The 25986-nt window shown below is 38.7% G+C and overlaps 1 protein-coding gene across 3 annotated transcripts in view; it reads right to left on the bottom strand.

Moving 5' to 3' along the window:
• Nucleotides 1-25986, bottom strand: part of TGFBR3 (transforming growth factor beta receptor 3) — a 195654-nt gene that overhangs the window by 86651 nt on the left and 83017 nt on the right. For all 3 annotated transcript variants that reach the window (XM_058174719.1, XM_058174718.1, XM_058174720.1), the window contains exon 3: nucleotides 16156-16337. In XM_058174719.1, the coding sequence (XP_058030702.1) occupies nucleotides 16156-16337 (182 nt within the window). The remainder of the gene's footprint in view (nucleotides 1-16155; nucleotides 16338-25986) is intronic.

Here is a 25986-nt window from a genome sequence, read left to right as displayed (position 1 = left end):
GAGGAGGAGGCGACGGCCCCGCCGGGACAGCGCGCTTCTAAGATCAGCCCACGCTCCGAAGAGGAAAGGGAGCGAGTGGGTGGGTGGCTGGGACGAGACCCCACCACAAACACACACACAGCCGGTCGGACGGCGCGGTTCCTTTCTCTGCTCTCTCGCTCTCGTCAAGGCGCTGGAAGGGGCGGAGGCGAAACAGCAGCAGGAGCAGCCGGCGCCGCCCGCTTCCTCCTCCTCCTCCTCCTCCTCCTCCTCCTCCTCCTTTCGTGGCGGGCTGCTTCCAAGTCTGGAAATCTGTTTTGGGAAGTGGTGGTGCAGCGGCAGTTCAGCCCTGTCGGCCGGGGAAGGAGGCGGTGGATCGATTCTCGCGCCACACGAAGTCGGCTGGAAAGCTTGCTGCTTCTTCTTTTTGCTTCTCTCCCCTCTTTTCGGCTCTCTTGCAACGTTGCTGCAGCTCCTCGGCTCCTTTTCCCGGCGCCCCAGAAGGCTCGAGCCTCTGCTGCCGATTGAATACTAAAATAAAATAAAAGAGCGGAGAAGAGCAGGCGCCGCTTTTGGTGTCCAGCGTCCCTGTCGCCACCCGGCAGGACGCGTTTAAAAAGGCGGGGAGTTGAAAAGAGGCTGCCTCTTGGGTTACCTCAACATCCATTCCAGAGCCGCTAAAGAGCGGCTGCTTGGCCCGCCCTGGTTGGGGAACGGCACAAAAAGGGTCCCTGGTGACCCAGAATTCATCCTAGCCCCATTGACTGGCCCCTTTGACTCGATAGGATTTAGCTGACGGGATTGTTAAACAGCGCTCGCACCTTTCTTCTGGGAGAGAAGTCACTCTAATAAATATTGGGAGGTGTTTTCAAGGAAACATAGGGGTCCACCTTCTGCCCACAAGAAATGTAGGAAATGCCACCATTCCCAGCCTTCTGAGCACATCAGCTTATCCTGGCAGAGGATGAGGAAAGTCGCATTTCAAAGCCTTTGGAAATCACCAGCTTGGAAAAAGCTAAATTATGTAGGGCTATTCAGCTACAACTTCGTGTTTAGGTTTTGTCTTTTGAGCGAGATAATGATAGCTAGCTAGCTAGCTAATTAGATAGATAGATAGATAGATAGATAGATAGATAGATAGATAGATAGATAGATAGATAGATAGATAGATAGATAGATTAGAAAGAAAACAGAACAAAAAACAGAATAATAGAGTTGGAAGGGACCTTGGAGGTCTTCTAGTCTAACCCTGCTTACGCAGGAAACCTTATACCACTTCAAATGCTTATCCAATATCTTCTTAAAACTTCCAGTGTTAGAGCATTCACAACTTCTGGAGGCAAGTTGTTCCACTGGTTAATTGTTCTAACTGTCAGGAAATTTCTCCTTAGTTCTAGGTTGCTTCTCTCCTTGATTAGTTTCCACCCATGCTTCTTGTCCTGCCCTCAGGTGCCTTGGAGAATAGTTTGATTCCCCTTCTTTGTGGCAGCCCTGAGATATTGGAATGTTCCTATCATGTCACCCCTAAACTAGACATACCCAGTTCACATGCCCGTGAGACGTCTTGCTTGCATGTCACACACACGCACGCTCGCTGGGAAAAAAAAAGGATGGAAGGAAGGAAGGAAGGAAGGATGGATTGATGGATGGAGGCGACCGCTTTGAGCGCATCCCTTCTCCCGCAACTAAGGGGCGGGTCAATGTTTTCCCCAATCCTAGGGTGTGGGGAAACAGTCATTCTTTCTTCCCCCCTAGTCTCTCCCGAGATCGCACTGCAGCGCCCATCATCCCCAGCCGGCAATCTGAGCTCGTGCCATCGATGTGGTCCTTGAACTTCCCCTCCTTGTTTCTAACCCAGCCTAGGATGGCGGCGTGGAGGGTATGGTGGTGGTAAACGACCAGGAGAAAGCTTTCGCTCTTTTCGAGAGGTCCTCTTGGAAGGCTGCCTTGGAAAGGGAAAGTGGGAGGGGCAGAGATTTCTCCTCAAGGTCCCCTTGGAAGGCTGGGTTGGAAAGGGAAAGTGGGAGGGGCAGAGATTTCTTCCTCTCGGGTCCCCTTGGAAGGCTGGGTTGGAAAGGGAAAGTGGGAGGGGCAGAGATTTCTTCCTCGGGTCCTTCTAGAGTCCTTGAGAAACTGATATCATACAAGGTTAATAAATTATACTCCTCCTCCTCATTGATGAGTTTTCATCCTGAAATTGATTGAAACATTGTACCATCATATGCTGCCATAGTATAGTGTTAACAACATCTGTAAAGATGATATATGAGCATGACACTAAGTTTTTCTATATTTCCCCCTTTATTGAAAAACTTCCATCATGCTTCTTTCTGAAAACAAAGGTCATTATAATATACCTCATTATATATTTGATTTGATGATATTTCAGTTAATAAATACCATTTAAGGTGTTAAGCTTCCTTTCTTTTTCAGCAGCAAAGTGAATTACAACTTTAAAGAACTTTATTACTTTATATTCATTTATTTTAAGTATAGATTTTAGATTTTTAAACAAATATGTTTAGAGCTTTTATATCTTTCAAGTTATTCAAACTATCCATTCAACAGGTATATAATGGCATCCAATTCCTGTATCATGTTGGGGCTTTTGAGCAAGGGAGGAGGAACGCGAGCACCGCCTTTCGCGCTGGCATTCCGGGATTTCCCTTTGTTTAGAGCTGGGAATCCTCCTTCCCCCTTTTGCACTTTTATTGTTTTTCGTTCAAATAAATATTCATGTTATTTTACTTGGCTCTATCTTTATTTTTTACATTGACCAGTAGCTGCCTCATTTCCCACCCTCGGCTTATACTCGAGTCAATAGTTTTTCCCAGTTTTTTGTGGTAAAATTAGGTGCCTCGGCTTATATTCGGGTCGGCTTATACTCGAGTATATACGGTAATCATATCATCTTTGACTTGTTTGGTTTCTAAGTCATACCGTACTTCACTAGAAATTTATAAAAAATGCCCAGATGTTATATGCTACAAGGATTTCTCTTTCACTTGTGCCTCTAAGTACTTTTCCTTGTTTCTCAAATCCTTTTAGTGCTGTGCTAGTTATTTGAACATAATCAGGTGAACTAGAACATTTTGAAGTAAGTATAAAAAAACCCAAAAGATTGTAACTTCATCTTATGTCAAATCTCATAATCAAAATGAATTACTGTCTGCCCACTGAGCAAATTTCATAGGTATATGATTTTTTTATATATGGCTAGGCCAAAGACATACTTGTCTGCCTCTTTAATGCATTCTAAGTGAACTTAAAATGGGTGTTGGTCCTACCTGACACACCCATTTTCTGTTGGGGACGAAAGACTCCAGGCATGAGATAACCTCACTCATGCCTGGAGTCTTGAGTCCCCTATCAGGAAAATGACTCTACATTTTAAAGAACAATATTTGGGGGGAAAGTGTAAATTTCAGGTAAAGACAGCAAAGCCATTTCTCAGTTAACAACTCCCTTGGTTGGTGAGCATTGACAAATACACTAATAAAAAAGCATTTTCTGACAAATATTTCAGACAAATTTCATGTATCTGACAAATCCTTCAATGGGAAACTGATTTAAGTTCTAATCAGTTTCAGGCAACAGCTGAGCAACCTGGAGGGTTCTTTTCAACTAAGATCAGAGCGCTGAGCTTGTTAACTTTCTCAGCTACCTAACAGTTTTAAAAAATAGCACTTTTAGGGACCAAAGTGCTGCAAAGAAAAGCAGCTCAGGAAGACATAGCTTCTTTATGCAATCTCTCTGCCCTATGAGGGGGGGAAAAGGGGAGGGTGGGATTGGTCAGGCACAGAACACTGTACAAGCAGGGGTGAAATCCAGCAAGTTCGGATAGGTTCTGGAGAACCGGTAGCAGAAATTTTGAGTAGTTCGGAGAACCAGCAAATACCACCTCTGGCTGGTCCCAGAGTGGGGTGGGATTGGAGATGTTGCAATAGCCTTCCTCTGCCACGCCCACCAAGTCACGCTCACCACGCCCACCAAGCCATGCCCACAGAACCGGTAGTAAAAAAAATTGGATTTCACCATTGTGTACAAGAGACCTTATCTGAATGAGATGGCAACAACCAGTGATCTCTGCAGTGTGTGTGTGTGTGTCTCTCCCTCAGCCATGTCTTCTCTTAGAGACCATTTTGCTTAATGACCAAGTCTTTGGAACACTAATCAAGGCAAGGGTGTAGTTCGATAGGTGACTTGAAGCCATTAACTATTTCTCTGCCTCACCTGATTCATAAAGATGTTGTAAGAATAAAAAAGAGTGAAAGAAGAGTGTACTTCCAAAGAAAGGATGGTATATCTCAGAGGTCTTCAAACTTGGCAGCTTTAAGACTTGTGGAATTCAACTCCCAGAATTCTCCAGCCAGGATAGAGAATTTTGGGAATTGAAGTCGACAAGTCTTAAAGCTGCCGGGTTTGGGGACCCCTGCTGTATCTAAATGTATTAATAAGATAACTCTTATTAAAAAAGTCTCGGCCTATAGGACTGTAGAGCTAACCTTGAAGGTATGCCAGAATAGCTGAGTAAACATCCACTTGGCTTTTGAAAAGAAGATGGGGTGAAACTTATGATAACTCCACCTTGATTCTCTTTGGTATAAGAGAGAGCAAAGGCCATCTCTATCAGGCTTTCAAGATTGTGTTATTATATCCTATGGTATTGTTTTTCAACCTTGGCATATTTAAGATGTCTGAACTTCAAGTCGAAGAATTCCCCAGCCAATACTGAATAATTCCAGCTAATGCAGGGCCTTCGTTCGCAGGAAAACGATTTAAATGCTATTGTTCTAAACAGAGTATATCTTTCTCAGTGATCCCATCTTGAGTTAGCTGTAAAGAAAGACTTCTTTCTTCAAACATGTTCTGTAAATTTAAGTTTTAGGACTCTTCGGAAGCAAAACAACCAAGAAACTCATAAATGTAGCTCTGCTACTGGCAGTAGTTGCAAACACTATAAAACATTGCCAGTATCTTTATCAGCTACAAAAAGGTTTCTATTTGCACTGAATTCTAACAAATGATTTGCACAACATATTTCTCTTCCTTGAACCTATTAATTTGATCAGCACTCAGAAATAAATAGTTTAAAAAACACATAAACCTTAGACCAAATCTATATTAAGACTTACATATTGTAAAATGTAAAATAAAATATAGGGGATGGGGTGGCTCAGCTGAGCTTGTCGATCAAAAGGTCGGCAGTTCAGCGGTTCGAATCCCTAGTGTTGTGTAATGGGGTGAGCTCCCGTTACTTGTCCCAGCTTCTGCCAACCTAGCAGTTCGAAAGCACGTAAAAATGCAAATAGAAAAATAGGGACTTTGTTAGGAAGGTAACAGCGTTCCGTGAGCCTTTGGTGTTTAGTCATACCGGCCACATGACCATGGAGATGTCTTCGGACAACGCTGGCTCTTCGGCTTTGAAACAGAGATAAGCCACCCCCTAGAATCAGGAACAACTAGCACATATGTGCAAGCGAAACCTTTACTTTACCTTATTGTAAAATGGCACACAACTGATACATTAGGAATAATTGAGTCAACTTCTGGGGTTTCTTTGCTTTAGAAGATTTATATTTTTAATTATATCATCAAGGCAGGATTGAGAAAATAGGGGACAGATTGAGATTTTGATGCCTATGCAGAAAAGGCAGAAATGGGGAGGGCGGGAGGGCGGGAGGCATTTATAACGGGATAGTTAGATAACTTTGATTCTTGAATTGATCTTATTAGTATGTACAGAAATGTTCTGAACATGTTCTGATTATTATATATGTATTTGCAGTAATGTCTGTTTATATACGAAACATACTACATATACACAGTATGATGTATCATATCGTATAATGAATGCTATATTTTAAAAATAAAATAACTAAAATCAGCATCTGAAGTTATGCACTTTCTATTAAGTTCTTTTAACCATGGGAAGAAACAGTATTGTCTGTAGTGTCCCCAAATGCCTGTATCACCTTGCTGCTCCCCAGCTAGGAGTACTTCAGGCCACTAGACCCGGGGATAAATATATGTGATTATTCTCTTGTTCTACATGTTCTCTTCCTACTTATTCCTTTGGTTCTCATTCAACGTTCAGGGAGTGCTGCCTTGCTTTTCAAAAACATAAGTGCCTTTGCATTCACAATTTTAGAACCCTACCAGTTTCCGGGTTTCTGGAAAAGTGCTAAATGAGTGTAGTTGGAATTTTTTAATTGTCTGTGTATGCACATACATTTGTATAGTCTCACGAGTATTTGTGGGTGAGAATACTTCAGCCAGTCACAAGCTGTTGCTGTCTGCATTTTTCTGACCATAGTACCAGCTGTACACAGTTGTGGCTGGACGCGACAGTGAGTTTCCCAGGTCATCCTGAAAGCTTTATTAGCATGCCAGCAACTTTCTTTTGGGATTAAATAATAAAACACAAGGAAAGAAGAAGGATCACCATCTGCTGGACAGCTCTAGTCTTTCTATGACCCTATAACTTGCAACCTCAGCTGAGGATTTAAGGAGAGCACAGAGCCACAAATTCACAATATCCCTTTCCTCTTTCCACCGCCCCCCTTCCATTCAGCAATTACCACTAGGATACAACCTCAAAGTAAAAACAATAGGACTGATGGCAATAGGTGAATTTAACAGCTTTTTGTTCATTGGTCACTAGCTTTTCAGTACAGTCCATGTTTGATCCAAAGCATATAGATAGTCTCACTAACTTCTACCAGAATAGTTCAGCAATTGGGAATAGGATTGCAGTTTTGGTTCGCTTTTAGCAACTGTAACATTAACAGAGTGAAGACACTAGATGTATAAAACCAGTCTTTTAAACCAAAGCTACCAAAGCCATTTCTTCTGAATCTGCAAAGCAGATATGGATTTATGTGTTTAAAGTGAAATGCAATCACCTGTAAAAACGTTGGCTTTACCGAGTGATTGCATAAAACTCAAAACAATCCACATCTCTCAGTTCACTGCACAGGGAAAATATAAGGGTTGCAATCTGTACCATCCATGGGAGGCAAAAATGGCCTATTTCTTATTCAACAGGAGAATGTTAAAAGTCTCATAAACAAACGATGCCAATTATCCCATGAAGCTGTTGTCTAAAAACTAACCCATGTTCTCCAGCCATTTTGTTTTTGCTAATTTTTTCAGTAACAAACCTGACCTTCCAATAACCTTGTCTTGATTAATCTGTTAACAATAGAAAATAGAGAATACTAACAGTTCATTTAATCACTGTTCAAAATTACAACTGCACTGGAAAAAGTGACTTATGACTGTTTTACACACTTACGACCATTGCGGCATCCCCATGGTCACATGATCAAAATTCAAACAACTTGGCAACTGGCTCGTATTCATGACTGTTGCAGTGACCTGGGGTCATGTGGTTACCTTTTGCAACTTTCTGACAAAGTCAATGGGAAAGCCAAATTCACTTAACAACCATGTTACTTAACTTAACCACTGCAGTGATTCACTTAACAACCGGGGCAAGAAAGATCGTAAAATGGGGCAAAACTCATGTAATAAATGTCTTGCTTAGCAACAGAAATTTGGGGCTCAATTGTGGCCTTGTATCGCTGTATCTTCAACATAAGATCTGTGAGCAAAGCTGCAATGTTCACCTCACCACTTTTAGAAATGAAAACTCTTATTTCATTTACATCTAAGCATTTTTAAGTGCTACTGGAGATCCAAGAGCAATTGCATAATAACGCTTTACTAATCCAGGCATGACTCAAACAATCCATCAAAGTTAAAAAGAGAAAGAAAGAAAGAAAGAAAGAAAGAGAGAGAGAGAGAGAGAGAGAGATCATTCTATGGGAGAGAAAGCCTTTGTGAAATCAATTAAGGGAGCTTCACCTATCATAAATTTGGCAGAGGACAGAATCTTCTCTCTTGCTCCAGCAATTTAGAACATGGCTCTCCAATCTTGGCAACTTTAAGCCTGGCGGACTTCAACTCCCAGAATTCCCCAGCCAGCAAAGCTGGCTGGGAAATTCTGGGAGTGGAAGTCCGCCAGGCTTAAAGTTGCCAAGGTTGGAGACCCCTGATTTAGAACACATTCTCTGCAGAAGAGAGGGTACTAATTCCTCCAAAGAAAACCCATCTTTTCTGTACAAACGTTAACAACTGATTAAAGCTAGTTAGTTACTGTTTCTGTTAACTTTAGTTATAAATTCAACTTGTTTCACTTGATTGTTTTAATTTTAAATTTTAATTTCAAGTTACTTTATTGTACATTACCGCTGAGAGACCTTGGAAATCTGGAGAAATATTAAGCCAAATAATAAATAAATAAATAAATAAATAAATAAATAAATAAATAAATAAATAAATAAATAAATAAATAAATAAATAAATAAATATCAGCATTCCTAAACAAAATTTAAAAAACACTTGCAATCTGAGCTTCTGCTTAGCTGCTTAGAAGTTTACCTAAAGCTTCACGTGATTTACTCCCAGTTTAAGCTGCCGAGGACACCAGTCTTTTCTTTCTCAAATGTAAAGTATTTTATGAGTTAGTTTAACTAATTCCTCATGACAGGCCATTTAACAAGGGCATGCTTTTGGATTAAATATGGAATAGTGTTTTAAAGTAGGAAACAATAGCCACATGGCTGTAAAATTAAAGAATAACTCAATGTACAAATTAGTATTTCTCCAGCAATTTGAGAGAGATTGATCAGTTAAACAGTGTGCCTCAGAAGAAATACAGGAAATGTCAGATTTGGAGTGAAAAATTCTGTTGGAAACAGAAGCCGGTTTAAAAAGATGTATAGGAGTCACAAAACTCTAAAAAAAATGAATTTAAAACTATTGGAGAAGAGCCTAATGCTGGGAACGACTGAGGGCAAAAGAAAAGGACAGCAGAGAATGAGGTGGCTGGATGGAGTCACTGAACCAGTTGGCGTGAGCTTAAATGGACTCCAGAGGATGGTAGAGGACAGGAAGGCCTGGAGGAACGTTGCCCATGGGGTGGCAATGGGTCGGACATGACTTCGCAACTAACAACAACAAAGGATGTCTGTACTGAAAGTATTAGAGGATGAGATGAAACAGAATATGTTAAAGTAACGTTTGACATGGCAATATATGTATTTGTACTATTCTCTTCCTACTGATATAGAGTAGGCATTCGGCTTAAGCTATCCACATGTTTGAAGCATGTTTAACACTTTCATAAAAACCACAAACCATGGTTTTCTGTGAATTCAAGTGTATATGCACCTATTTATAAATTTGTCTCAATAATTGCTCCCACAAGCTGAAGCAAAACAGCAAAGGCAAGACAGATCTATTTATTAAACTGCTTGAACTCCTTAGCCTCAACCCTCTAAACAGCTGTGGTGAAAGCAAACTCTGCTGAAAATAACTGGTTCTTATCTCGTTAAGACTAAACTATGATTATACTAACATTTATTTCTCTTGAAAATAAAGCTCAAGACAAACTGAATTGTGATCCCACACAGCTTCTTCTGAAAGTTTTGGTGATTAGATTTCAAAAGAATTTCAAGTGATGACCAGTAATTTTTGAAGTAGTTTAGAACAGGGGTCCCCAACCTTGCCAACTTTAAGACTTGTGGACTTCAACTCCCAGAGTTCCTCAGGCAGCAAAGTTGGCTGAGGAATTCTGGGAGTTGAAGTCCACAAGTCTTAAAGTTGGCAAGGTTGGAGACCCCTGGTTTAGAAAATAATCCCAAAGACAAATCTGTCCAGAATAAATTGAATAATTGCTGAATAAACACTAAACATCATCATCATCAACAACACTGAATCCACACTGAACAAATCAGTTTGGCTGCGCAGGCAAGTTTTATTAATTAGATTAGAAATAAGGCTTTAGAAGTTCACCTGTAGCACACACATGCAAATCAAATAAAAACAAATTAATTGACATTATTAACAAATACAATAGTTCTGACAGCTATCTCTAAAATGAGTGATTCTGAATGAAACTAGTAAATGCTTCACCATACTAGACTTTAGGGTTCTAGATGCTGCCACATTTTTCCCCTGAGGGGAAGAAGGGGGGTTGAGGGGTATGGTAACATTCTTCAAGCGGTTAAGGTCGGATGGTGTTCACATCTGCAGGAGGAGTGGCAAGAAGATATTCGAATGAACTGGGAGAATGTGGGACCATGTGACCAGCAAAGGGGTTAGGGGGGTGGGACTCTTGGGGTTTGTATAACTGGGAAAAGAATCCGGAAGTTCAGTTTTGGAATTTCACTAATCGTGTGCCAGTTTCCTCATGCTAGTAAAGAACTCTGAAAGACAATGGCTTCTGAGGTTTTTTTATGCAGAAGAGGTTTTTCTGGAACCTTGACATCTCACTACAGTCAGTAAGTAAAATAATGGCACAGCAAATCTCACAGAAGTATTATCAAATCAAATATTTTGATTAGTTTTTAATCAGCTTTTACAGTAAAAAGAGAAATAGTTTAATACAACAATACATTATTGGGAAAAGAACGATAGGACAATAAAAGGATATATCTAATCAAAAGTTTTGTGCACTTGTATGAACTGGTAAAACTAATTGGCCACTTGGTATGTGACTATGGGATTAGCATCCCTTAAAAAGTAATATCTGTAAAATTTATGAGCGCAACCCTCAGATTTGGAGATGATTGAGAAGATCAAAGCATGCCTTGGGGCATCATAAAAAGGACACCATATGAGAAATAAGCAAGAGTTTCTACCTCCCTGGATCCACAAAGGCAAAATCTCTGCAAATAAGAAGTCCCATGAACTCTTCCGGTCAATAGAGTTGATGGGAGGACATCAAAGTGAGTTCTAGAAAAGGCCATCTATATTACCACAGGGTTAGACTGTATCTAACTTTTGCATCAATTGCACAGATACTACACTGTAGGTTACTTGTGGTTATCTAACATCTGGAGATACAATTCAGGGACCCTGGTGATGTCATTTTGATGATCAATGTCCCTGATTCTCTTTTACTACTGATTTGGCTTTCTCCAGGTTTAATTGACCTAATCAGCAGATGGGCCAAGATTGCACAATTTTTTTATACAGATATATTATACAGTGCTCATAAGATTGGTTGTTTTCTGAAAATAGCAGAGGCATCATGTCTGTAGGGTCAAATGTAACTCTAAATCCTGAAATTGGAATCTTAGTACTTATTAGCTTCAAGCATCAAAACTGCATTGGGAATGCATTTTGGGGCACCAAAGTCCTAAAGAAATGCAACCTGAATGGCTTCAAAATGCCTTAGGTTTGTATACTGGCCAAGTTGAATTCCAAATAATGAACAACAAATTGCCACAAAGGGAGGAAAACAACCAACAACCAATATCAGGGAAAAGTGTGTCTGGAATACTTTATCTGTTAACTTTTTAACTTTGATTTTTTACTTTTAACTAGTAAGTTTAACCTTCTTTTAAAACTGTTTTAAATTGTGCTTTAAGTAGCATTTTTATATTATGATATGATGTTGTTTGTAAACTGCGCAGAGTCACTGAGGTGAGATGGAAAGTGTAGAAATTAGAGAGAAAGAAGGGGAGAGAGAGGGAAAGGGAGGGAGGGAGAGGGAGGGAGGGAGAAGGAAAAGGAGGGAGATATATGTACATATCTTTTGCTTTCATCACCAATAACTTACTGAATTGTCTTAAGAAATAACCAGTCTTGGTGTACTATCCTTGAATTCCTTAGAGACAGTTTTGGACTCAAGCTCTATTTGAGAAACCAAAGCAGAAAATGTGTCCAAGTAGAGGATAAGAAGAAGAAATAAACTTCTGTCATAATGTTGCTCCACAGGAAACAACCATTTGATAAACACTGGTTCATAATTTGGGAACACTTTATCAAGTGCCATCAGTTTGACAAATCCTCTGCAAAGTTTGTCTTGCTCCATTCTCATACCAATTATAGCATTTCACAAATGTCTCAAATAGATAGATAGCTGCAAAATTTAATGTTAAGAAATTGAATTTTCTCCAGATAAACATTATCACAGATATAAAAAGCTGTTTATCTCCCTGGGAATTTTTATGCCTTCCAGTGAAAATCTTTCAAATTGTGAGACAGGAGAGGCAGTCTCTATTGCAGTCTGCCATGCTTTTAGCTATTATAAACAGATGCCACTCAAATCATCTGCCTTGTTTCTCTGTGCAGCATTGCCAGCTTCTGCCCTAAAAGAAAACCTTATTTATTTAACAAGAAGAATGTCATATTCTGGCATAAGTTGTCTTTTCAATGGCTGTTGTTTTCAACTCATTATTTCTTTCAGCTGATTTGTGTGCTGTTGAATAAGCAGGCTCAAAGTCTAGTTTTGAGGGCCTTCCTGAGTAAACTGTTTTTGTTGCTGTTCTACATAACCAGTACAATTTGGATCCTACACAGGTGTCAGCTATCATACAGGCCCCCAAAGTGTTGATACTGATGAAGCTGTCAGTTTTCCCCAAATAATCAAAAAAGCCGTGCTGGGAAAGCGTTACAAGGACAGAAGACTAAGCTAGTGATCTATTCCTATCAGCACGTGGTTGCCGCCATTTTACTGCCTGCAATATTACCACAGCACAGCAATAGACAAAACTGATAGTGACTTGACAGTATTTTAGTCAGTCTCCTCTGTTCATCTACAACAGGGGTGTCAAACTAGCAGCCTGCGGGCCAGATGCGTCACATGCAGGCCACGCCCACACCTCCATGAAGGGAAAATGTTGCGAAACATCACATGACAGCAACATCACATGACAGAAACATCACATGACAGCAATGATGCCGCGACTTTGACACCTGTGATCTATAAGGACTATTTAATCATGCAGGTGGCAGATTGTTAGATGTTACAAATGCCCTTGAAAAAAATCAGATTTGCTCTCAGAATGGCCAGAGACATATTGATTATTGTCATTCTACATTCTGAGGATGCATGTAGTATGATATCCTCACTCTTTCAGGGAAGTCTGAAAATGATGGGAGCCATATGAGCAGAAATACAAATGGCACACATAACATAGTTTTCTTTAATTCTGTCCATTACATTTTTAATCCCTTCCCCAACTGTAATGAAGTTCTATGTGTTTGCACTGAGTTGCACTGTCTGTGGAAGTTAAGGAAGATTTAAAGGATGTAACAAAGGGGGAAATATGAAGAATAATTTTTAAAACCTTGGTTTTAAACTCTGTGAACTTTGACGAGCTATTTAAAAAGTTAGCCACAATTAGAATTTGTAGTACTTGACTGATTCAAAGATTGAAGGAGCTAGGTAATATTTTAAAAAGATGAGAAGCAGTCACTTATGCAACTGAGTTACACAATGAAATTAAGAAATGGGTATGTATTTAGGAATGTATGTATGTATGCATACATGCATGTATCCTGTCTTTATTATTTTTTACCAATAACTCCAAATGGCAAACATATCCAATACATGTTCCTCCTCCTATGTCAAATATACTACAGAAATAAATGATTCCACCTGTGGTATTTTTAGTTTGCAGTTATGGATTCACTTATCTGGGAATGAATGAAATCGGGGAGATTTTATTTTCCCTCTGGGTAGATATGTGTATGTGTTGCACTTATATATCTTAAATAAGCTAAATTGCAATATTGTTTTTCAAAGCACAGTTGCAAAATGAAGGAAAACAGGCAATGTTTAACAGAAGCACAACCTGCCATCTCAATAGTCTGGCAACATGTTTCTGATGCATTGGAAATGCCTGAAATTCAACACCTTTTCACAGCATTTGAATATTGAATGAACATTTGAATGAACACTTCTTGGTAATAATTTAAAATGCAGATATTAAAAAAAATCTTTATTCCCTTCATTAGAAGGCTTGGTGCTTGGAAGAACTAGTGATTACATATGAGAGGCTAGTTTTAAGTTCTAAGAAACTATCAGAAAACACAGTTACTACATGTTACATATCTATGATAATTAGGATGGCAGAAGAACATTTAATCCATGAAGACTTTGCCAGATTTGCTGGAAGAAAACAATCGTACCTTCTCTCAGCATATAATATATAAACAAGAAAATTTAGCAGAAACTGTAATGGGTTAAGTATAAGGAACCAAACGAAAACTAATGGAACCTGCACTATGGAACCTGCAATGTGGAATCTAATAAAAAAAGCTTTAATATTTTCGATAAGGACGTGGTAAACTGGCTTGCCTTACTTTTCCATGTTAGCCAGAGTACAAATCAGAAATAAAATTAAAAGTGCTATTTATCCTCCAAGATGCTGGGAGCATTGTACAGTCAACATATAAATCTTGGCGTTTGCCGGATGCATCGTCCAGTGCAGGAAATGTCACGAGGGACAAAGTACGACTGTTCTCGGTAGAAGTTGAAGGGGACTGCAGAACGTAGGCTCTTTTTGTGTAGAAACAAAAAATAAATAAAAAATAAAAAGGTTAATGATAACCTTTGCTCTGCTTTGTTTCCAAGCTTCTGGAACATAAGGGAAAAGCTGGCCTAAAATTGTTGTTTATACACTTACGATTTCCCCTGTTGTCATGAAGTCTTTTCCTAACTTCCTGCTCATTTTCTCAGGGGCCATCGGAAAAGGTACAGGAACGTGGGTTTTATAAAGAAGCAGGAAGCAAAGGAAAAACTGAAGGCATGGAATGTGCCATAAAACATTGTCAGAAAGTCAGGAAGGATGGATTACTTGGGAAGCTTTCGGAGACCTATCTTAGATAATGATTCCGAAACATAGTAGCTGCCTCAGATCAGATAACAGAGCTAAGCCACAGTAGTAGAAAACAAGAGTACTTACTATACAGACTCAGATTTGCTTTAAAATTCAAAATACTTAAGAGAGAAACAGGGTCAGGTTTCCATGACACAGTAACCCCTACATAGGTTAAATTCCAACTTTGCAACATTCCAGGAGATCAGAAAGACGAGAAAAGGCTCGGTTTTCTACAATGCAAAATCACTATAATTCCCACAGATTTGGTCTGTATCTCAGCCCATGCTAAAGACCTGTGGTGACAAATTTTTCTGTGAGAATGCAGTCCTGCAAGCAACATCAATTACTTCTGTGTGTGGATTAGGCAGGCCAAATGTTTCATACCAAAAATTCAATTCTAAACAGATTTCCCGGAAAGCAAATTGGCTTGGAAGCAGTGGCCCTATTGCACAGTTCATTGACTGACATGGCTGCTAGTCATAATTCTGAAGAATTACTCTCTCTTTCCTTCTTCCCAGCATTCCAGTTATTATCTATATGATAATGCTAGCATCCCTAAAATTAAATCTTTATAGAGTAGAATCTCTGGTCACGAATGCTTCTGACCATGACCAAATCAGGGTCCAACCAAAAAATGCACTTTTTTTTTCACGGTTGATTTCCCCTTCTGCGCCATTTTTTTGGTAAGCACCAAATTTCCAAAATTAGGTTCAGTTCACGACCAAATTAGGTTGCGACCAAAGTCATGGAACGAATTATGGTTGTGACCAGAGGTTCTAGTGTACCTTGCTATTTCCTCAGCCATATAATAATAGCAATAGCAATAGCATTTAGACTACTATACCAATCCATAGGTTGAGAGTTCAATCCTAGGTAGCAGATGTTTCTCTCCTAGTGTGTGTGCACACACTCTCACGCGCGCACACGCACACACACACATCTGCTGTGAACTCCATGTAGGTGTTAGGAAGGTGTTAGGAAGGGCATCCAGCCATTAAATGTTCAGCTCCATCCAGTCCCCGTGAACTCCCCCTACCCCACCCCAAATAGAGAGTGCCAGATCATTTTAAAAAAGGGGAAGTGCTTTACAGCACTCTCTGAGCAACTTACAATGTAAGCATTCTTTGCATATTGCCCTCAACAATCTGAGTCCTCATTTTACCAACCTTGGAAGGATGGAAGAATGAATCAACCTTGAATCCTGTCAGGATCAAACTCTAGATCCTGAACCATGAGGGCTCCTACTTTATAACACAATAATAGTTGTGTTGTCTTCTTAGGCAAAGTTGTTTGAAGCCTCCCTTCTCCAAAGTAAAGCAGCCTTATCAATCTAATCCACTAAATTTGGGTTCCACCTTATAACTCAGAATTATGAACCAAACCAATAATATGCTGTGGTGGATTATGAGAGTTGAAATCCAAGACAGTTATAAGGCAACAGATTTGGGAAGATAGTGATATTTAAGGCCAAGACATAGAATGATTTCCTCCATACCTCTCTTTCATGGTGGCCAAAATCTTCTGAATTCCTAACGTTGAGGATGTGAACTTCTTGTGGCAACCCAGCAGTTCCTTTGCTTGCACAGCCAGATAAGACAGTAAAACTTTCTAGCAAGGCTTGGACTGGATGTGAACTGTTGACCTGAGACAATAGACAGCCACTTCTAGGCACAGGACCTGTGGAATAAATGGGAAGGAAGATTAATTTGAGATGAAAGGCTGTAGCAAAACCTGAATTAGAGCTAAGTCTAAGCTACCTCACCAGCTGCTTGGTATAACCTTCTGCTATCACACAAATTATATAAAGTACCAAGTTGATAGCATACCAATTACAAATGGAATGGAAGGGATTAACATGGGTATAAGAGGAAATGCTATGCATACTTCTTATTCATTGAAATTTATTGAAGGCTTCAGTGCCCTGATTTCTGCTTAAGGATGTAATCCTACCTATCTTATATTGAGAATATGATCTGTGGAAACCAATGAAACCGAGCTTCTAATAAACCAGTTTAGGATTAGGATGTAACCCAAAGTGCTTTCTTGGAAGTAAAACTATGGTATTCATCTATCTTAATTTTTCTGCAAGAAGTAAACATCAAAGTGAAAATCTGTGGAATTATACCTCAACCCTAAACTGATGAAGAGTGTATGATTGGAATTTATATAGGATTATAGACTTGTGTCCAAATTCTTATAACTACAGCCTTCTACAATGTGCTCTTCCAAGGTAGCTAATTAGTCACTCAATTGTTCCTGGAAACAAATCAGCAACCAATGCAGTTCCTACAGTCCCACTGTTACATGGCAATAACAAATTATCCCTGTTAGTAGATATTGCATTATGCATCAGTTGTAGATGCTGGATAGTCTTCAAGGGCAGTCCTTTGTAGCCCAATACAAGGTGACAAGGGTTTGAATGACCATAGCCAATGTTTGTTGCTAAATAAATGGCAATGGTGCACCAGCCAAAGCAAACCATACAAACATAATACAGTAATATCTGAAAACATGCTGCACTTAGGGGAGAGAGGCAAAACGAAGATGTTTAAGGATAGTACGGTAAAGAGGCATTTATCAAATCTGCAAATTGGGGAAAAACAAGTGTCCTTACTATATGTTCACTACACTTTTTTTGATGTTGCATTCTCCTGAAATGCAACTATTACTAATGTGAGTTGGCTGAACACTGATAGGATTGACCATGACTGAATACCCCTTTGCTAGATCTAAAAGCAATTATCTTAGCTAATAACTATGCTCTTTATCCAAATACTCTATTCCAGCATAATCTTGACCATTTTTTAAGGTATTATTTTTAGGAAATGGAAATATAGCAGGAGAGCTGAAGAGCACAAAAGAGTTTTACACATCAAATATATCTGCAGGAAGCTAAAACTAAACAAATGTTTACAGAGAATGGCCCTGGCTTGTCCAACCTACGGTATAGAGAAACTCACACTGCATTGCAAAACTCATTGAAGAAATGCCATGGTTTTAGCTATTTCTTTCTAACTCCAATTTGGAATTCATTCAGTGTAGCTGAACCTTATTAATTTTAATGGCACTTTGGACTTTTCTCTCTTCAGAAAAATCTACTTATATCCCAAGTACTGGAGACTACAGTATTATCTACAGAGATCCTATTCCATTTACTGCTTCTAATAGTAAGTTGTGCTTTGACGTTCCTCAGCTTTCAGAACAATCTACAAGGTACCAGAACAAAGTCACTTAGTTTTAAGAAGTAGGCAATAGTTAATTTCTTTGTCCATTGTTTGGAGAGCAGCTGGGTTTTCTATAGTTTTCTATGGTTAAGGAATTTACAGAGGTTAATTATTACTGCATTCTTTAATGCAACCACATACCGTATATACTCGAGTATAAGCCGAGTTTTTCAGCACGTTTTTTGTGCTGAAAAACGTCCCCTCGGCTTATACTCGGGTCTATACGGCTTATACTTGAGTTGTTGTTTTTTTTAAGCCCCTCGGCTTATACTCGAGTATATACGGCTTATACTCGAGTTTTTTTTTTCTTTTTTTCACATTTTACCGGACGGAAGCCCTGCCGGTGCAGTGAGAGGGCGGGGCGGGGGAGCCGCCAGCCTTCTCAGCTGAGGGAGGGAGGCTTTCCCCAACCGGTAGGTGCCTCATTTCCCACCCTCGGCTTATACTCGAGTCCCCAGTTTACCCCAGTTTTTGGGGTAAAATTGGGGACCTCGGCTTATACTCGGATCGGCTTATATTCGAGTATATACGGTACTTTGAAGGCATGTTTATTCTTACTCATGTTTTTGTACATTGCCATGGGCACTATTCTCAAAAATGGCCTTTTCAAAATCTCAAGCATAAAGAATTATGAAAATGAACCAGTTTCTCTCAGACTTATATGGAGATGGAAGGAATGAGTTTTTACTACAAATCCTATGCTCCACCACTGAGCAAAGACACCCTCTTGCTACAATAAAATAGTTACAAACTGCCTTACTCAGCTTGGTACCTTTCATTGAAAACAGATTTTTTTTTCTCAAACGTTGTCATGCTTAGCACAACCAAGAGATAAAATTGATTTTAGAAAAACTTAAGTCTCCATAGAATAGAATAGAATAGGATAGGATAGGATAGGATAGGATAGGATAGGATAGGATAGGATAGGATAGGATAGGATAGAATTCTTATTGGTCAAGTTTTATTGGACACACAAGGAATTCGTATTGGTGCATATACTCTCAGTGTACATAAAAGATACGTTCATCAAGAATCATAAGGTACAACAGTTAATGATAGTCATAGGGTACAAATAAGCAATCAATATCAATATAAATCGTAAGGCTACAACCCTACATAGCTAGGGTTTATCCCATATCTCAAAGCCACATTCCTTCATTTCTCCACCATAGTGGCTTGACTTACAAGCATCTGGACTCAATTGTAGCTTGTCCAACACACATCTGAATGGAACAAAAATAAAATAGGCACTTTCTGCCCAATAGCTATGGATAAGGACCCTGTGGCTTTGCTGCAGTCCCTAGGGCAAAAACGCTCTGAGTCCTTAGAGCGAAGGTCATTTTTGTAATCCATTCTGCTTGCCACACTCCATCTTAATAACAAATGGCTCAGGGTGTTATTAAATAAACAGGAGAAGATTCCCAGTAAGCTGGAAGGGAGAATGTTAAGATGTTGCAAATGACGAAGATGTTGGAAGGGCAAGTTTTCTCAAGCAACTGGGGTCATAAGGCCGAGGGAAAGATACTCTTCCCCGATATAGTCCAAAAAAATCCACTTAAAAAAAAACCTTTCTCCCATAGATATGAATGGCTGTCATTCATTCTCTTGCCAAGTCTAGATTATTATGTATTTTTTTCTGTTTTAAAAAGCACTTGGCTAGCCTCTTGTTTGATTATTGGTCTCCTGGTTACACTGACCTCCTTTTCTTCTTGAAAATTCCACTACTTACAGCACAATCATACTGAAGATTATTCAGAGTTAATTTTCTAATAAGTATGCAAAGAAATCAGCCTTAATTGGACATGATTTTCATGTATTTGTAATCATTGTTTTATTTTTTTTTTGCATCCTCTACCATAAGCCCACCACCACAGTACTCTCTTGGGAATGGAAAGCTATGATTTAGTTAGTAAATCTTTCCACTAAGTTCCAAGAGGGTGAAGAAGAGGAACTATCTGGGAGAGGGAGCAACTATATTACTTGCCCTTAATAAAAACAGGACTTTATATGCTCTTTTGAGTGCGTAAGAAATTATATTGGCAGAACTTAGAGACACACTGTGCTCACATTTTACTGTGATAACAGCGAGGCCTATTTCCTGGTTCTCTGCTTTCTGAAGATGGCGTTTTATTTGTCTGGCAATGCGTCTTCTGTGACCTTCCTGAGAAATCTGCCTGATGTCAATTTTTGTCATCGCAGCACTAGAGAAATACTTTTGGCTGTACTTAATTTTTTTTCCTTCAAATAATTCCATGGTTATGATCTTCATGTTTTCTAGAAGACACTACAAATCTATCTTCATTTTATTTGCTGGCATCCTTTTTTTTTAAAAAAAATATATCTAAAGGTTTGTTATTCTTTTATTATTGCATTTCTATCATGATCATTTTATCTGAAGGTTAACAGAGAAATAAGTAAGTGGAGGGAAATCTAGTTTCTTAATTAATTAATTTAGAGGAAATTTTCTCTATCTATATTTGAACTCAAATCAAAGCATGCCTAATTTTAGTCCAAATCAATAGTAATCCATTATATACTGAATCTGCACTACTATTAATCGTCTCATAGTTCCCATCACCAATCTCTTTCCACTTATGACTGTATGACTATAACTTGTTGCTGGCAATCCTTATGATTTACATTGATATATTGACCATCAATTGTGTTGTAAAAGTTGTATCTTGATGTACGTATCTTTTCTTTTATGTACACTGAGAGCATATGCACCAAGACAAATTCCTTGTGTGTCCAATCACACTTGGCCAATAAAAATTCTATTCTATTCTATTCTATTCTATTAGTGTCTTTCTTACACCAGATATACTTCTCATATTTGGAGGGGAAGTGTGGATTGGGCAAAAAAAAAAATAATGTTGCAGATACACACAAGCGTATTTTAAACTATAGGAGCTGAAGGAAGAGAAATAATTTTGAGAGAGAAACCAATCTGATTGGTTGTACAGTGGTACCTCAGTACTCAACTGCTTCAAAACTCATCAAATTTGGAACTCAACGCATTTTGACAAAAAAAATTTGTCCTGATACTTGTCATTTGTTTATTACTCAATGCGCAAGTTAGAAGTTGTCGGTGTTGGTTGTCTCATGACTTGCTATCCTTTCCAGCCCAAACAAAGCAGGAAACCTTAGTCACATCTGGTAAACTCGTAGGATTCATTTTTTTCTCGCCATGTATATGTATACATTCAAACTAGACTGTGTTGTTTCTCTGTGTCATATAATATATGTGGGTATTGCATAATTTTGTATTTGTTTATTTATTTTGTCATGTTTATGTAATGTATATTGAGAGCTGTATGCAACGAAATTTCATTTTAATGTATGCCGATTAGTGTACAAAGTGACAATAAAGTTATTCTAAGTCTAAGTCTATGTGGTAGCTGTTGCCCTGTGTACATCTCCTGGCAGTCTTTGTGTATTTTTGCCCTTTTTTCCCCATCAAAACAGGTAAAGTTTTTATTTTATTAATCTAAGTGTTTATTAATGTTTAGGTTTATTTCTCATGTAATGATATATAACCCTATCTTTTTACATATTGCCTTAAAATGTGCATTGTCTTTGGTTTGGGAACGCATTAAATTTATTTACATTATTCCTCATAGGAAAAATTTATTTGGTAGTCATTATTTTTTGTTCCCATTGCACCTCATCATTTTAGTACTCATCGTGCTTTCTGGAACCAATTAATAATTACCAAGGTACCACTATATTATCCCGCCCCATTTTTACCCAGGATCTTAGACATCAACTATCAATATCAATTAAGTTCATTTTTAATTTTAAAATTTAGCAAAGAGAAAAGTAACACAGTTATGAAATGGGGACGGGAGCGGGTGATGGATTAAAGACTCTTCCCTTTGTCACTGCATCTCAGCTGAAAATCACTGTCCCACAATTAGATGAGGTTGACATTTTATAGGCAGATGCCACAGGTGAGTCATTACTAAGCTATGCTACGCATGAACGGCTCTAAATGCAGGAGTAGGTATTATATCTTCCAAACTAAACTATACTTTGTTTTTCACTTTCTACTGAAGTTATTTTTGTCACACTTTTTTTTTCCACTTATCCCTCTGGAATTGCCATAGCCTTGGTTATCTATAAATGTTTGTGTGAGTCTGTGCCAGGGGAAGAAAAACAGTGGCTTTCCCAGCAGTTGTTGAGCAACATATAGGAAACTGACCCACAAACAGCCCAGATTGTCCGTGATGTTAAAAATGGAAGTTTTACCACATCTAGTCGGATGCAGGTTTTCTACTTCTGAAATCTAGACCATGAGTTTGGTACATAAATTATTTGGTGGATTGGTCCACTACAGTTGACTGAACGCCCTAATTGTTTGTACAAGTTTACGTTTGTGAAAGCCAATGCTATATAATTGCAGGCTGACTACCTAGGACTATGGTCTATGACTCATCTTCCCCAACTAACTGAATTCAGAATCAAAATAAACTCTTGCTATAGCAGCTTCCTTGACCGTTGCCAAACCCTGTACCAACTGCTATGCAGGGCAGGCCAATATTTAACTCGAAGACCACATTCTGGTCTTTTTCCCCCCATAAACCATGCACAGCCACTAACATCTGCTTCTACATATACAAACCAATTCACCATTCATAAAAATGCCCCCCTTGATGTTGATTACACGTAATCGTTTTTCTTATTTCCTTGCTTAACAAAATGTGCATTTGTGGGTCAAAGAACTGAAATTTCCACTTCCCTTGATATTTACCCATCCATTTCAATGTGGTGAGAGGACTTTCTCTGCCTGTCCTCAAAAATGCTGGAAAAGCTCAGCTCTAGTGTTAAAAACAGCAACAATCATCCCGGCAACTTCAGTTCAAGGGAAGTAAAAGTCAATGAAATGAGAATTAATAAAAAAAGCACCTTGTTCTTCCCCACTTTTATATGTTAATTAATGCAACCAATTCATCAATCATCTTCAAGCCTAATGAAGCTGGAGGAAAACACAGGAACACCAGTGTGTATCAAAAGAAAGACTCCGCCTTTAACAATTAAACAACTCAATTAAAATGAGTGGGGAAGTTGGTTAACCATTAGATTTGCCTTTACCATATCTCCATTTTTAATTCCAATATATATTCCAAATCAATTAGCTACATTGTTGTTGAATAGTGTTGAATATAGAATACACTATATTCAACAAATGGAATATTTATTTATTTAATCAAATGAACATGACCGACCATCTCGCAGAAAGTGACTCTGGATGGTTTACAGAAATCCAATAAAAGAGTAAAATAAATAAAACAATCATTACCTAAAACCATTATATAATAATTAAAAGAGCATTAAAAAGTATAAAAGCAGAGTACAAAATAAATCTAGGAAAAAAAGCAGTCTTCTTATTTCCTTCTTCATCCCTTGGTTATAAATTGGCTACTTTCTAGACAAATTGGGATTACATCTCTTAAAAATTTCCAGTTTTTCACTTGGAATTCTGGGCCTTGTTGTCCCAAAGCATCAGCAGCCACTTGTGGATGCTGGAATTATGATATAATATAAACATAGAGAATTAAAAGGCTTTCCACAATAACTGCTGTTCAAACAAACAAACTGGGGGAAAAAATCATTTTATTATTTTCCGGAAACAACTCAAATTTATTTCCTCTCCAAAGCTGTGTGGATCCTAAGCAAAACACCAACCTCTCAGGCTCACATCTAGAATTTATTGAATATAATTTCAGCACCTTGATTTCCCATATCACTAGTCCCCTAATGTGTGCCATACTGTGCGCCAACTCTATCCCCAAAATGTGGTCCAGTCTAGTCCAGGGAGGAATACCAGAGAGAAGCTCTATTGCTGTTATTTAGAACTATTTTTCAGTCTCAGCTACACATGGAAAGGACCAGGAAGAAAAAGGGCACAAGGAAATTCTAGGAGACGATCCATTTTTTTAGTTTTTCCTAGTCTGCCATATCTCTAGCCCATCCAAAGCCAAATATTTATAAATGTTATCTGTTGGATTGAGTGATATGATTCATGCAATTTTTTTATGATTAAGCAGCTATTTATAACACTGTTTTTGAACTTTTCTCGCAGTGGTTGGTTGGATTTTTTTAAAGTTGTTATACCCCCGCACACATCATATACATACACACAAACATATTAAAAAGGACTAAAAATTAAAGGCAAAAGTTTCCTCTGTCGAATCATGTATGACTCTAGGGAGAGGTACTTATCTCCATTTCTTAGCTGAGGGAGCCAGCATTATCCAAAGACACTTCTGTGGTCATGTAGCCAGCATGATTATTCACTGAGGCACATGGAACTGTTACCTTCCCACCAAAGTAGGACCTATTTATCTACTTGCATTTGCATGCTCTAGGTTGGCGGCAGCTGGGGCAAGTAATGGGAGTTCGCACAGCACTCGGATCTCAAACCTGGGCTGTCAACTCTCCAGCTGACAAGCTCAGCATCTTTAATTATTAAGCCATCGTGCCCCCCCAGAATAAAACTAAAAGTAAGAAATAAACAGTCTTCAAATCTCTCTTCAACAATACTCAGGGGAAACTTAACTCCAGAGCTCTCTAGTTATTAGGCCAGATGGCACTATCTATAGCCGTGATAGTGAACCTTTCAGTCTTCCCAGCTCATAACCTAATTGAGAGAGGAAGCTGTAGCTTGCCCATGTGAAGACAGGACTGATGATTTACACTGTTAATGATTTCATGTATTCTAAATTCTTTCATTAAGATAAAGGTTTTGAAGCGAAGGAAAGCTTAATATGGAAAGTTGATGTTTCTTTGATAAAAAGAGGGAGGAGCGTGAATTAGGCGGGCACCAAACTTTCAGCTCCTCAAAACATTCTAGCTGCCTAGAATTCATCCGCAACCTGTCACAGGGAGATTTACTTCTTGCAAATATTAGGAAGCCATGAACATTATTTTCCATAGAAACCTTTTCTGTTTTATTTCACCAGAAAGATTCAAAGAGAGGCATCCCTGTGAGCCATTGAGAGAGAAATATATGGCCTGTTATAAAAATGGCCCAAACTTTGTTAGTTGAAAGAAATTCCTGGCAATCTTCCCCTTGACCAAAGAAGCAAATTTGTAGTACTATAATATGAGCTGATATAGAGTATAATTTAAGTGAAAATGCTAAAAGGAAACTTTTCTTAACAGGGGAGTGGAGCTACACATCAAGAAGTCCTCATAATTAGGCAGTAAACCACTTCAAACAGAACTATAGAGTGAAAGATCCTTCTGATTAAAAAGAATACATGTTGTCAATCTGAGAATATCAGTACTGAGAAAGTGGGTGCCTTCCAGATGTTTGAGATTTTAAGCCAATTGATCAGAGACATCTAGTTCTAATCCCCAACACCATATTGCTTATCCCTGCAGAATATTAACCACTGCAATTATGCAATTCTATAAACGACTATTTAGTAGTAGTTATTCATCCTATGCATTATTACTCAAAAGTAAGGTGTATTGTTCTTAAGAATTTACTCCTACTTTTGTGATCACCTGGCAGCAATCTTGGCTATGAATTTTAAACATGTAACCCAAAGGGGAAAAAAATATCAATGCCTTAATTCCACATCTGCTTTTTTGTAGCCCATTTGACACAACCCAAGATACAACATCTGCAGCAAGTAAACAAAATAAACAAAGAACTATTTGAGAGCAAGCAGATGTTGCAAGCCTCCTGCCAAGGCACTATTCTGATTTGCGTTGTTGGTTGTATTTCCGCTGATTTATGAAAAGGCTGCCGAGTCTCAGGTTCCATTATACTATTAGACTAAAGCAGCTACGTTTCTCTTAAGAGCACTCTGAAGTGGAAGATCGTTTTTTGCTGCCCCATCACTCCTTGCCTTTAAGAAAGCAACAAATATCATTTCCCCCCCCCCAGCTCCTTGCAGTCTGATGTTTCCCCTTGCTTTTTACAAGTGTTTTCACTTGTAAATGATAGTGCTGTTGTGCTTTTATTGTTGTTTTTTTAAAAAACATGTTATTGCTATTTGCTTTAAATGCCTGTAAGTGTCGTGTCCCACTCCTCCGCTGACGACCGGGTCAGGGAAATCCGAATCAGGCGTGCCTCTGCAGCTCTGCCAAAG

Source organism: Ahaetulla prasina, chromosome 3, assembly GCF_028640845.1.
Source record: "Ahaetulla prasina isolate Xishuangbanna chromosome 3, ASM2864084v1, whole genome shotgun sequence".
NCBI lineage: Eukaryota > Metazoa > Chordata > Lepidosauria > Squamata > Colubridae > Ahaetulla > Ahaetulla prasina.
This window is presented reverse-complemented; position numbering and strand designations above follow the sequence as displayed.